Below are 13,081 nucleotides of genomic sequence, written 5' to 3'. Positions count from 1 at the left end.
ATTCTTCAGAGCCCAATTCCATCACCGAACACCTGGCCGCCCTGCAAGGTTTCCATCATCTTAAACCCTGTGCTGCTCTCCCTGCGGGGCTGCACGGCCAGGTCCCTCACAGCGTCACAGAGCCAAGGTGGAGAGGAGTAAGCCGCAATAAACGGGGTTCTGACCACGAATAAAGCACAAGCAAGCTTCCAGGACCTTAGCATGACTATGCAGCCGAAAGCCTAAGTGAATGTAATAGTCGAAACTGCAGACTAACTGCTTCCAACGCAGCTCGTTATCTGCGTGCCTCGCACAGCGGCATGAAGGGAAATAAACCACTCATTCCACACGGGAAACGCACTTTGTTTGAAATAAACGTCGGCATCTATCAGTCACGTTCTCTCCGCAGCCAGGCTGGTGGGGCCCTGAGGCCAGGAGACCTGGCTGAGCTCTCCCGTGTCCCCCGCCTGCATGTCTCTGCATGTGATGGCCATGTCCCCCGCCTGCATGTCTCTGCATGTGATGGCCATGTCCCCCGCCTGCATGTCTCTGCATGTGATGGCCATGTCCCCTGCCTGCATGTCTCTGCATGTGATGGCCGTGTCCCACATCTCTGCATGTGATGTCCGTGTCCCCCGCCCCCACATCTCAGCATGTGATGGCCGTGTCCCAACCCTCCACGTCTCTGCATGTGATGGCCGTGTCCCACCCCTCCACGTCTCTGCATGTGATGGCCGTGTCCCCCGCCTCCACGTCTCTGCATGTGATGGCCGTGTCCCCCGCCTCCACGTCTCTGCATGTGATGGCCGTGTCCCACCCCTCCACGTCTCTGCATGTGATGGCCGTGTCCCCCGCCTCCAGGTCTCTGCATGTGATTTTCATGTTCCCTGCCTCCATGTCTCTGCATGTGATTTCCATGTCCCCTGCCTCCATGTCTCTGCATGTGATGTCCGTGTTCCCTGCCTCCATGTCTCTGCATGTGATGGCCATGTCCCCGGCCTCCATGTCTCTGCATGTGATGGCCGTGTCCCCTGCCTCCACATCTCTGCATGTGATGGCCATGTCCCACGCCTCCATGTCTCTGCATGTGGTAACACAAGTAGTCTGTGTGGTGACGGTACCAGAGCGCTGGCTGCATGTGGAAACGGTCACCCAGACTGCCCAGGGCAGCTGCACCGCAAAAAGCCTGTGCTGGCACTGACACGCAGGCCCCCTGAGTCCAAAGCAGGGCCCCCCCACCGGACGGTCAGCATTTCTGTGAGATCTGAGCGCTGAGCACCTGCCAGGGCCGCACTGAAGCCTGTGCAGCCACTGGGCGGCCACGTGGCGGGGACGACATTGAACCGTGTCTACAGACGAGCGACAGCGGCACCTGTGAGCCTCGGTCACCCGCAGGTCCTGGGGCTTTCCCAGCCGGTGGGTCCCTGGCTTTCCTCAGAGCCCAAAGGCCTCTGTAACCCACGGTGAGGACCAACCTACTACTGATTCTGAGCCGATAAAACGCCCACATTTCAACACCTGGCCCTGCCGCGCCGATTGGCCGGGGCACACAGGAGCTGTGCCTGGGTCTCCCCGCTCCCGCTCCCCATGCCCTCACCGGCTGCAGCGCCAGCCCCTGGCGGTCACTCACGTGCGCAATGGATAGGTCATTCCCTATGGCACATGTGTCAAACACAAGGCCCGCGGGCCAAATCCGTCCCGCCAGGCCTTGCAATGTGGCCCGCACCGCGCTGTCATCACTGCGCTCCGCTGCGTTTCCATCACAATGACAGTTTATGACTGTTCAGTAAACCATTCAGCCCGCGATTTAGGCTGGATTTTAGATTTTGGCCCCTTCTCTGATTGAGTTCGACACCCCTACCCTATGGCATCCGCCCGGCCTGCAGAACAGATCATTGTTGCTCACTATTAAAAGCTCGGAGGAAAACAGTCCTCACACCCAATTTTTTCTTATTTCCAAAGCAACTCATACAACTCATTTATGTAACCACGAGAAGCTGCTGTGGAAGCTTAGTGTGTCCAGGAACAGTGGGAGGGAAGCAGCAGCGGCCGGTGCCCAGGCGGAGAGACCGCAGGCGCTGCAGGGCCCCGGGCCTAGCCGGGTGCCTCTCCATGGTCTCCGGGCACAACTCAGCGCACCTGCCGGTCATGCCACCTCGTCCCCTTCCTCTGCAGTTTCCAGTTCTTATCGGTTTGTGTATTAATCTCCTTAGGACAGTGGTCAGCAAACTCATCAGTCAGCCGAGCCAAATCTCAACAGTACAACGATTGAAATTTCTTCTGACAGCCAAATTTTTTAAACTTAAACTTCTTTTTAAAAAAAAATATATTTTATTGATTTTGTACAGAGAGGAAGGGAGAGAGATAGAGAGCTAGAAACATCGATGAGAGAGAGTCATCGATCAGCTGCCTCTTGCACACCCTCTACTGGGGATATGCCCGCAACCAAGGTACATGCCCTTGACCGGAATCGAACCTGGGACCCTTCCGTCCCCAAGCCGACGCTCTATCCACTGAGCCAAACCGGTCTCGGCTTAAACTTCTTCTAACACCACTTCTTCAAATAGACTCGCCAAGGTATTTTGTGGAAGAGCCACACTCAAGGGGCCAAAGAGCCGCAGGTGGCTCGTGAGCCGCAGTTTGACGACCCCAGCCTTAGTACATTACTGCTTAGTAACTCTCACCAGGATTGCTTGATTCATAGGATAAAAAGTAAAATGCTGCTGAAACCGATTTGGCTCAGTGGATAGAGCGTCAGCCTGCGGACTGAAAGGTCCCGGGTTCGATTCCGGTCAAGGGCATGTACCTTGGTTGCGGGCGCATCCCCAGTAGGGGGTGTGCAAGAGGCAGCTGGTCGATGATTCTCTCTCATCGATGTTTCTAACTCTCTATCCCTCTCTCTTCCTCTCTGTAAAAAATCAATAAAATATATTTATAAAAAAAAAAAAGTAAAATGCTGATCTGCGCTGTGATCTCGGCCGCCAGCGGTGCCCCTCGGTAGCGGCTTCGGCCTCTCTGGGCTTTGCCTGCTCTGCCGACCGCGGCGCTGACCTAGAAGGCAGACGTGTGAGCTGCTCTGGACACGCCGGGGCCGCTGGGCAAGGCTCTGCCACTTCCGCAGTCAGGTCTGCCTTCGCTCCTTCAGGGAAAAGGCTTCCGTTACTGAAACAGAACCCCAAGGTCACACCTTCACGTCAAACACGCCGCTTGGCAGAGCGCCCTCGCAGCACGGATCCCCACAAGCCAAGAGCGGAGACAGGCCAGAGGCCACTGCCCAGCGCCCACGGACCAGCCCCGAGCAGCAGCTGGGACCCGTGCTGGGGGCAGGCTCGTGCTTGACGAGTGATCTCTTCCCAGCACCAGAGCAGGCATCGTCTCCAGATGTGCCGCCACCAGATGTGCCCAGGCTCTCAGCTGGCAGGGGCGGAGCTGGGACCTCGGCGGGCGGCCCAGGCCTGTCTCCACCCAGCTCCGGAGGGAGGCTCAGCAATGGAGGGCGAGGTGGCAGGGCGCCTCTGAGGAGCAGAGGAGCTTAAAACATGCCTTAGGGCCCTGGGCTTTGGACTCTAACAATAAGCGTTTCCACCACAGCCGCTCTGATTGGCCCTCTCGTCTCCACCCTGCACCACGTGACATGGCATTGACTGGACGGACTGTAGTGTCTATTTTGCTTCTCAAAGTTGGAGCCAGACATTCTAGTGCCTTGAGTCGTCTTGAAACTCCTCAGACTTCTGTAAGGAGCATCCCCTTCACGCAGAGCCTGGCAGAGCCCTGTGGCTCCCGAGATGACCTTTATTTGGACGGCACAACCCACCGGGCCTGGGCAGCCAGAGTGTCCAATCTTCCCCTCCGATGGAGACCCGCCTGACTGACCCATCACACTCCCGGGTGATCGAGGAGTCCCAGGCCTCCCCCGCCCCACGCGGCCCGCCTGTTCCCTCCGCAGGCACAGAGGGCAGCCGCTCAGCACGCTTCCCTCTGTCCGACTGGGCCTAGCCCTGCTGCTTTCCTCCCAACAGCCCATCCACCGGCTTTCAGACGCTCTCATGTGAGTGCCATCCTGTTTCCAGAATCTTCTCCACACCCACAGCCATACCTGCCCACACCCGCACCCACACACACCCGCACCCACACCCACACCTGCACTCACACACACACACAGGCACCCACTCCCACACCTGCACTCACACCCATACCCGCACCTGTACCCACACCTGCACTCACACTCACACCCGTACCCACTCCCACAACTGAACTCACAACCACACCCGCACCTGCACCCACACCCCCAACCCACACTCCCACTCACACCCTCACCTGCACCCACACCCGCACTCACACACACACTGGCACCAGTACCCGAACCCACACCCGCACCCACATCCTCAACCCACACTCGCACTCACACCCTCACCTGCACCCACACCTGCACTCACACACACACTTGCACCAGTACCCGAACCCACACCCACACTCACACCCGCACTCACACCTGTACCCAAACCTGCCTTAACACCCACACCCACACCTGCACTCACACCAACACCAGCACCCACACTCACACTTGCACCTCACCTACACCCACATCTGCACCTCCATTCACACCCACACCTGCCCCCGCACCTGCACACACACCCACAATCACACCCACACTCCCACCCGCACCAGCACCCAAACCCACACCCACACCTGCACTCACACCTGCACCCCACTCACACCCACACCCACACCGGCACCCACAGGTGGAGAGGATGAAGACGGACAAGGACTTCCTGCTTTGATCACAGCTATTTTGCTGAGCCCTCTGCCCCGCCCGGCTGCATTCTTTTACTCCTCCCTGCGAGGAACACAGGCTGCCCCGTCAGGATGGACATGGGCGCGCCGGCCTCCTGCAGAATTACGACAGAGAGGAGGCAGGCTTAACTTCCACCCAGGCCACAGGGTTACTGCTCCTGCTTTGTGGCCACAAGGTAACCAAACCGAAAAGCTGGATGAAAAGCCCTGCAGTTCATTTGAGCTTTCCACACTTCGAGGCCACAATGCAGCCAGACCTGAGACTGGACATGGAACACTGCAGCCCTTTGGGCTCTGTGGAGGGCACAGGTGACACAGGAGAGCAGCCCTCCGCTTGTCTGATCTCTTCACACCCCCTGTCCCCCAAAGCTTCTACAGAGCCCCTTTCTCAAATCAGATCTTTTTCTTCCGATTTCAGAAGTCTAGACCCGCTTGCTCCTTCTTTCTCCTGGAGAGAAGGTCAAAGACGGGGACCGCCAGACCAGCCTGGCTGTGTCACACACAGGCGTGGCTCGTCTGCATGGACAATCACAAAGCTGCCACCCCCGGGAGGCGGGCATGCGGCTGTCCGCACTCTCAGGGACTGGCATGGGAGCCGATGGCATGCTGCTGCGGAAGGCCAGTGCAACGCCCTCCGCCCTCCGGCCGCCGGGCTCCACTGGCCCAGGAGGCCCTAGCTGGCTCTCCCGGGACTCCTGCATCGGGAGTGAGTCTGACTGACGCCAGCGCAGTCCCGGGAACACATCTGCGAGGACTTGTTAGTCAGAAAGACGACCCGGCTCCTCCCGTCAGTGTGACAGGCTCCACATCCGCCCTGAGCCCGCTGCCCTGCATCCCGCCCCTGCCCCTCAGAGCGAACGACCGTCCACGCCGAGCCCGTGGAGAATGCTTCACGGGAGCGTGCGCCCCTTCCTGCTGCCGACTGTGCTGTCCCTCTCCGACCGAGCGCACGCCAGCCACCTGCTTCCTCTCCTGACTTCCGCCGGCTGTGCCCCCCGCCCTGGAGTGCCAGCCCAGTCCAGTCATGCTCTGCGCATGCCCCTCCAGGTGCCGAGACTCCAGGTGCCCGAGCCCAGCTCCCCCTCAGCCTCTCTGCTCCAGCTTCGTGCAGCCACACCACGTTCTTCTCCCGGCCCGGCTCAGAGGCCGGTGTCCCACCCCGTGCCCACAGCGCGGCCCTCCCTCCGCCCAGCCCCACGGCCGCCTGCTCGCCGGGAGGGGACGGCACAGGATGGGCTTAACCTGCACCAGCGCCAGTGCCAGCGCCGACTCCGCGCCCACCTCCCGCCACAGAGGACCGCCTGCCTGCGGGAGACACGCCCTCAATGGACCCGTCCTCCCGGGTTCCCCCCACTTTGGTTTGTTCAGCACCACGTCCTCTCCACTTGGAGACGGGTGCCTTTCCTTCAGCACAATTACACGGAGCCACTGACCGCCTCTGAACGTGGTCCGAACCGGCTGGGCTCCAGGAGTGGCCGCCCCCTGGCAGGTCTGTCCCCACGCGGGCACTGTGGCCAGCAGTGCTGTGGGAAACAGTCCCCGCACAGCGCTCTGTGGTGGCACGTGGACCCTGGTTCGGACACGCAGCACCCCCCCCCCCCCCCCCCAGCACGGCCCGGCCGCACTCTGGTGCCGAACGGACCCCAGGCTCCCCCCCAGCACAGCCCGGCCGCACTCTGGTGCCGAACGGACCCCAGGCTCCCCCCCCCCCCAGCATGGCCCGGCCGCACTCTGGTGCCGAATGGACCCCAGGCTCCCCCCCCAGCACGGCCCGGCGCACTCTGGTGCCGAACGGACCCCAGGCTCCCCCCCAGCACGGCCCGGCCGCACTCTGGTGCCGAACGGACCCCAGGCTCCCCCCCCAGAATGGCCCGGCCGCACTCTGGTGCCGAATGGACCCCAGGCTCCCCCCCCAGCACGGCCTGGCCGCACTCTGGTGCAGAACGGACCCCAGGCTCCCTCTCCCCCACAGCACGGCCCGGCCGCACTCTGGTGCCGAATGGACCCCAGGCTCCCCCCCCCCCCCCCCAGCACGGCCCGGCCGCACTCTGGTGCCGAATGGACCCCAGGCTCCCCCCCCCAGCAAGGCCTGGCCGCACTCTGGTGCAGAACGGACCCCAGGCTCCCCCCACAGCACAGGCCTGGCCGCACTCTGGTGCCGAACGGACCCCAGGCTCCCCGCCCCCCAGCACGGCCTGGCCGCACTCTGGTGCCGATTGGACCCCAGGCTCCCTGGGAGGAGGGCGCAGCTCGAGGAAACGAAGCCACAAAGCATGACCCGCGCGCACGAGCCCCGCCGGCTGGTTTTCAGGTGGAAAGAAGTTACGGGGGCGCCTGAGCATGGCAGAGCCCACAGAACACGGACGGACGCTCTCCAGCAGGCGAGGCTTTTGCAGACCTTTTTGGGAAAGGCGCTTTCTCACTCATCTGTGATTCCTGAGCCCCGGACGGTTCTCTAAGGAGGGGTTCCGATTGTGTTTGAGAATACTCGGAGCTTAAATCAAACTGGCCTCCGCTGCTTCCGCATCGCCGCGGGGGCCACCTGAGGGCAGGAGGACGGGAAGCCGTGGGCCCAGGCGATGGCTGTCAGGGCCGGACCTGCCACCTGAGGGCTCAGAGCTGGGGAGGAACTCGGTCTCCCAGCTGAAAGGGGGCCCAGCACTGCGGGCTGCTAACACTCACTGTGTTTGAAAACCCACGTTAGCATGGCCGGAGCCAACGGCAGCAGCTCCTAAAGTCTGTTCTCCCTGGCCTGTGCCAAGGTGTTCGCTCAGCATCCTTTAAAACCTCTTCCCGCAAAGCATCTATTTTTAGTACGTATTTTAGCAAACAAACTGGAAAAACAGCAACACCTAAGCAACAGGTGAGAGCGTGGGGTTTTACCTCTCCCAGGCTCCTGCATGGCGGGCACAGTCCCCGTGCACAGGTCCTTCCCGCCACCCCAGCCTGGCTCCCCGCCCCCCGCCTCTGTCAGCCATGAGCACGACATGGGGCCATGGGAGAGCCGCACCCGTTACAGAACCAGGCTCCCCACGGCCAGCCCTCAGAGCACGGCCTCGGACAGAGAACGCGGTGCTCCAGCAGTTTCTGTTACGACATAAGGCTTGGTCCCGGCCGGAGGCTCGTGCTTAGGGCTGGTCTTTGTACCAAAGGGTCTGGGTTTGATTCCCAGTCAAGGGCACACATAGCAGGGTGGTGGGTTCGATCCCCAGTCCGGGTGTATGTGGGAGGCAACCAGTCAACGTGTCCCTCTCACATCAATGTCTTTCTCTCTCCCTCCCTCTCTCTCTCCCCCTTCCTCCCCTTCCACTCTAAAATCAATGGAAAAAGTAGCCTCAGGTGAGGATTAAAAATAAAGAAAGAAATGAAATAAAAACTGCAAACCAGCAAATCTTTCTCTCTCCTTAAAGAAAAAACAAAGAAAGGAAGTGGAACATGTCTGGTCTGGTCTGGTCTCCCGCAAATCCCCGGCTGGGGGCGGCTACCCCAGCAGCAGGAGAAGCCACGTGAAGATGGGGTGACGCGTCCAGGGCTCTGCGTCTGACGGGAGCAGGCAGTTTTGGTGCCTGTAAACACGGGGAACGCGCAGTGGAGCCATCCTCACGGCCCAAGCCCGCAGCTCAGCCTGCGTTTTCTGAGCTGGTGGGAAACTCACGGCAGCCCCTGCGGCTCAGTGTCTGAGGGGGATCTTCCTGCACCTGCCGTGGACCCTCTACGCTCCCTCACAGGCGGGCTTTGAGCATGTCTCAGGTCAAGAAGAGCCACTGTGAACGGAGGGACGGCTTCCCAGAGGCCCCAGACTCCCCCCTCCCCGGCACTGTTACATCCGCTGAGCCCCATGAGGGAAGCGGGTACACGTGGGGTTTCCAATGCCTCAAAGGTATGGAGTCAGGCATGAGCTTATGCATCCCCCCCCCCTCCACTCTCACGAGGGTGCAGCCAGCTGAGCCTCACTGTGCAGCCGCCAACCTTCCTCCTGTCGCACAGATCGCGACACAGCTGGGCCTGGAGGGCGCCCTCGGGCGGGGACCTATGGGGCCACGTCTCCTCTCCCTGATGAGCCTGTGACGCAGGATCAGAACTGCCACTGAGTCCTTGCTGGTCCCGCAAGCCCAGGGCAGGTGCTGTCACCGCCAGGGAGGGAGGCCCTCAGGCCCGGGTGCCAGCTGAGGGCAGGCACATTCCTTTACTGAGTAAACCAGAGGCCCGGTGCATCATGCGTGCACTCAGGGGCCCCTCAGTCTGGCCTGCGCCTCTTGCAGTCTGGGAGCCCTGGGGGGATGTCTGCCTGCCTTGGAGGTCAGAGGGGCGCCCGCCATCGCTGCACTCTCTAGCTTCTGGCTGAGCCCGGCTTCTGGCTGAGCAGCACTCCTCCTGTGGGAGTGCACTGACCACCAGGGCAGCTTTTGCATTGAGCATGTGCCCCCTGGTGGTCAGTGCATATCATAGCGACTGGTCGACTGGTTGTTCTGGTCATCCTGCCATTGGGTCTCTGGGCTGTTATTATATAGGATGCTCAGTGGAGTGTTCTTCTAGGCGCTTGAATGCCCAGGGAGCCTCTGGTCTGCAGCTACACTGAGCGTGGCCCCCACCTGCACGGCCACAGGCACCAAACACCAGAGCCCTGGCTGCACCAAGCTCTTCCCAGAGAATCAAACTGTTTGGCTTCTTTAGCTCATGTGGTGCTGGTGAGAGTCATAAGTAATAAGTTTGTTTTTAAATCGAAAATGGGTTTGAGAAAATGACAAAAAACAAAAACAAAACCACCAAGAAGCTGGGCAGCTGGCAGGAAGCTTGGGCTCTGAATACCGAGATGGGACTGTCACTCCGCGTCCCCAAAGGCTCCTGCCTCCCCCGAGCTCCAGAGGGGGCTCCGTCCTGGCTCCAGCCCAGGGAGCCCAGCGAGCCCAGCGAGCCCAGCCCTGACGTAAACGGGACACCAGCCCACACCACTGACTTTGGAACCCGAGAAACTGCCCTTTGAATCTGCGGGCTCCCGGGGTCTGGGGGGCTCCCTGGCCTGGGGGGGCTCCCTGGTCTGGGGGGCTCCCTGGTCTGGGGGAGCTCCCAGGTCTGGGGCGTGGGCTCCCTGGTCTGGGGGGACTCCCTGGTCTTGGGGGAGCTCCCGGGTCTGGGGGGCTCCTGGGTCTGGGAGAGCTCCGGGGGTCTAGGGGGGGCTTCCTGGGGTTTGGGGGGGCTCCCTGGTCTGGGGGAGCTCCCTGGTCTGGGGGGGCTCCCTGGTCTGGGGGGGCTCCCTGGTCTGGGGGAGCTCCCTGGTCTGGGGGGACTCCCAGGTCTGGGGGGTGGGCTCCCTGGTCTGGGGGGCTCCCTGGCCTGGGGGGGCTCCCTGGTCTGGGGGGCTCCCTGGCCTGGGGGGGCTCCCTGGTCTGGGGGGCTCCCGGGTCTGGGGGGGCTCCCAGGTCTGGGGGGTGGGCTCCCTGGTCTGGGGGGACTCCCTGGTCTTGGGGGAGCTCCCTGGTCTGGGGGGCTCCTGGGTCTGGGAGAGCTCCGGGGGCCTGGGGGGGCTTCCCGGGGTCTGGTGGGGGCTCCCTGGTCTGGGGGGCTCCCTGGTCTGGGGGACTCCTGGGTCTGCAGGAGCTCCAAGGGTCTGGGGGGCTCCCTGGTCTGGGGGGCTCCCGGGTCTGGGGGGGGCTCCCTGGTCTGGGAGGCTCCCTGGTCTGGGGGGCTCCCGGTTCTGGGGGGCTCCTGGGTCTGGGGGGCTCCCTGGTCTGGGGGGCTTCTGGGTCTGGGGGGCTCCTGGTTCTGGGGGGCTCCTGGGTCTGGGGGGCTCCCAGGTCTGGGGGGGCTCCCGGGTCTGGGGGGCTCCCAGGTTTGGCCCAGGAGAAGCAGTGACTGAGGATTAGTATCCTCCAGGTCCTCTGAGAGGGAATCACAGGAGCCTGAGTGGCAAACCAGGCGCTGGTTCCCTGGCTCCTGAGCCCGCAGCGGGCTCTGGGGCAGGGCGAGCGCTGGCTGCCCTCAGCCATCCAGGACCCCGTGCCATCCTGGCCGCCCCCAAGGCCCCTTAGCCCTGCTACCAGCTCCCACTTGGCCCTGCTCTGCACCCATCAGCCTTCCCACCCCAAAGCCCAGGGCAGCGGCAGCCGGGCGTGAATTCTGTCAGAAATTCTTAAGGAGAAAGGAGGAAAGGACACAGCTATCCGAGGAAAGTCCTTTAACCATGTCTTCGCTAGCTGATATTAGAAGCAAAGCAAAGTCCCGCTGGACGATGGGAATAAGCTGACCTGGGGGGAGGGGGCTGCCCACCTCCCCCAACCACCCCCGCACCGGAGACCTTCACCGCGGGCCCCGCTTCACGAGACAACCCTGCCCAAGTCCCTCTTCCCCTCCTTCAGCCCATAGTCCGGCCCCGCGGGATGGGCACGCCAGGGCCCGCGGATGGGCACGTCAGCCTCCCCCCACTCCCGGGATGGGCACGCCAGGGGATGTTTGAAAGCAGAAGCGGGGAAGGCGGACCGGCACTCACTCAGCGCTTCACCCCACCTGCCGCCTGGCCCAGGTGATGCAGGCGCCCAGACACAGACCCATCCCTGTGCGGGTACAGACGCGCAGCGGCCCGGTTACCTGCTCCTGCTGCTGCACGGATTTCGCGGGCTCCTTGGCCGTGGTCATGACCGCGCGTCCGGGCGCTCACCGGCTCGGCAGGTGCGGTCCGACTAGGAGTGTGGAGCCCCGGGTGCAGCTGGCGAGGGGACTGGTGCTCAGTCCATGCCCCGAAAGCACAGGGCTGTTCTGGCGCGGGTGGGGGAGGAAGGGCGGGCAGGCCAGCCTCGCTTCCCCTTTCAAAGCCGGGAACCGGGAACGGGTCCGGAGAGGGAAGATGCCCAGGCTTAGCGGGGCTTCTCCGGTTAGCCACAGCCTCCGCGATCGCCCCAGAAACAATGTCACTGCTTAGCAACCGGCCGCTGGCGGCGCGGTGCAGGGAGGGGGCCGAGTGCGCGCAGCGCCCGCCCGCTGCCTCCGCGCACCGCGCATGCTCCGCTGCAGCTCCGATGGGGAGGGGGCGCCCTGGGAAAGGAGGCTGGAGGGGGGAGGGGGAAGGGAGGAGGGGATCGAGGGAGGAGGGGGTGCCCGGGATGCGGGAGATGGGTGGGCGGAGAGTTGGGAGAGTGGAGGCGGAGGGAAGCGCCATGGGAGAGGAGGCTGGAGAGGGGATGCCAGGGGCTTGGTGCTATGGGATTATTACAGGGAGGAGGCCCTTGGAAAGGCGGAGAGACCAGGCGGGTGGGAGCTAATCCCTGCCCTTTCCACCCGCCCAGGTGAGGAACCTGCGCCCCCCAGGCACCCTGAGGTGCCGGCAGGTCGCACGCGGCGGGGCGCTAAGGAGTGGGAGGTCTGTGGGCACCAGAGAATGGCATCTTTGCTGTGTGCCCGGTGGGTCGTGCAGAAAGCTAGTGGTGGAAATCTTGGCCTTTATTTTCCTTAAATTTCAGAGAACTCAGTTCATCTTTTAACTCAAAGACTCTCGGTTTGTCTTTGAAAACCCACCAGGCCCTCAAGGGTGTCTGGTTAAAGGTAAGAGCCTCCAGCGCCGCCTGAGGAGTCTGGTCAGGGGCTAGCCAGCAGGGCACAGCGGGAGATGGTGGTCAGGTGCCTGCTTGGCCCCGCTCCGCCCTCCCCCTGCCTTGGCCCCAGCTGTCTGCCCTGCCCTCAGGACCCAGGTGCCACCCCAGGAGAAAGCTCTGTGGGGGCCCCAGAGAGCTCAGCTGGCCAATGGTTTGCAGGTGGGAGCACTTCCTTTATGCTTCTCCAGCTCTCCATGCTTTGCTCCTCCCCTCCACCAGGGGCGCCGGGGAGCACTGCTGGCAAGAAAGCAGACCAGGCACAGGGCTCACACAGATGGTCTCAGGGAGCATGTGCTCCGCCCAGCGTGTCCCCTCGCTTCTCTGTGAGGCTCCCCGCAGCTCCTCCAGGGACAGGCAAAGGGGATCGGTTTCCTTTGCAAGGTGCCCACAGGCAGCCTCCTCTCACGCAGCTTCCCAATGCCTCTGGGGCCCTCCATTTTCCAGGACACCCTGGCAGGATCCAGGGCGCACGGCCTCCAAGGCTGCCAGGTGAGTCCCCAGAGCGGCACCGAGGCCTGGCCACCCTGCCGGGCCTGCACTGCATTCTGGTCCAAGTCGTTCCCTGGCACAGTGGGCAGATGCCGGTTTGGCTGAGAGTCCAGAGAAGGAACCCCACCCCCAATGCAAAACCCCCACCAGGGCTGTGCTCTGGGCTGAGCTCCCCTAACCCCTGGGGCAGAGTGGGAGTGGGCTGGGCCCCAGCGGTGAGGCCTCCTCTGGTC

The 13,081-nt window shown here is 62.6% G+C and overlaps 1 protein-coding gene across 1 annotated transcript in view; it reads right to left on the bottom strand.

Moving 5' to 3' along the window:
• DPP6 (dipeptidyl peptidase like 6) overlaps positions 1–11,714 on the bottom strand; it is a 223,780-nt gene extending 212,066 nt beyond the window's left edge. The window contains exon 1 of the mRNA XM_036425830.2: positions 11,359–11,714. Coding sequence (XP_036281723.1) covers positions 11,359–11,406 — 48 coding nt within the window. The 5' untranslated portion in view covers positions 11,407–11,714. The remainder of the gene's footprint in view (positions 1–11,358) is intronic.
• Between the last annotated feature and the right edge of the window lie 1,367 nt (positions 11,715–13,081).

This window comes from Pipistrellus kuhlii, unplaced genomic scaffold (genome assembly GCF_014108245.1).
Source record: "Pipistrellus kuhlii isolate mPipKuh1 unplaced genomic scaffold, mPipKuh1.p scaffold_m20_p_86, whole genome shotgun sequence".
In the NCBI taxonomy this organism is placed as follows: Eukaryota; Metazoa; Chordata; class Mammalia; order Chiroptera; family Vespertilionidae; genus Pipistrellus; species Pipistrellus kuhlii.
Note: the sequence above shows the minus strand (reverse complement) of the source record. Positions and strands in the feature narration are given on the sequence as shown.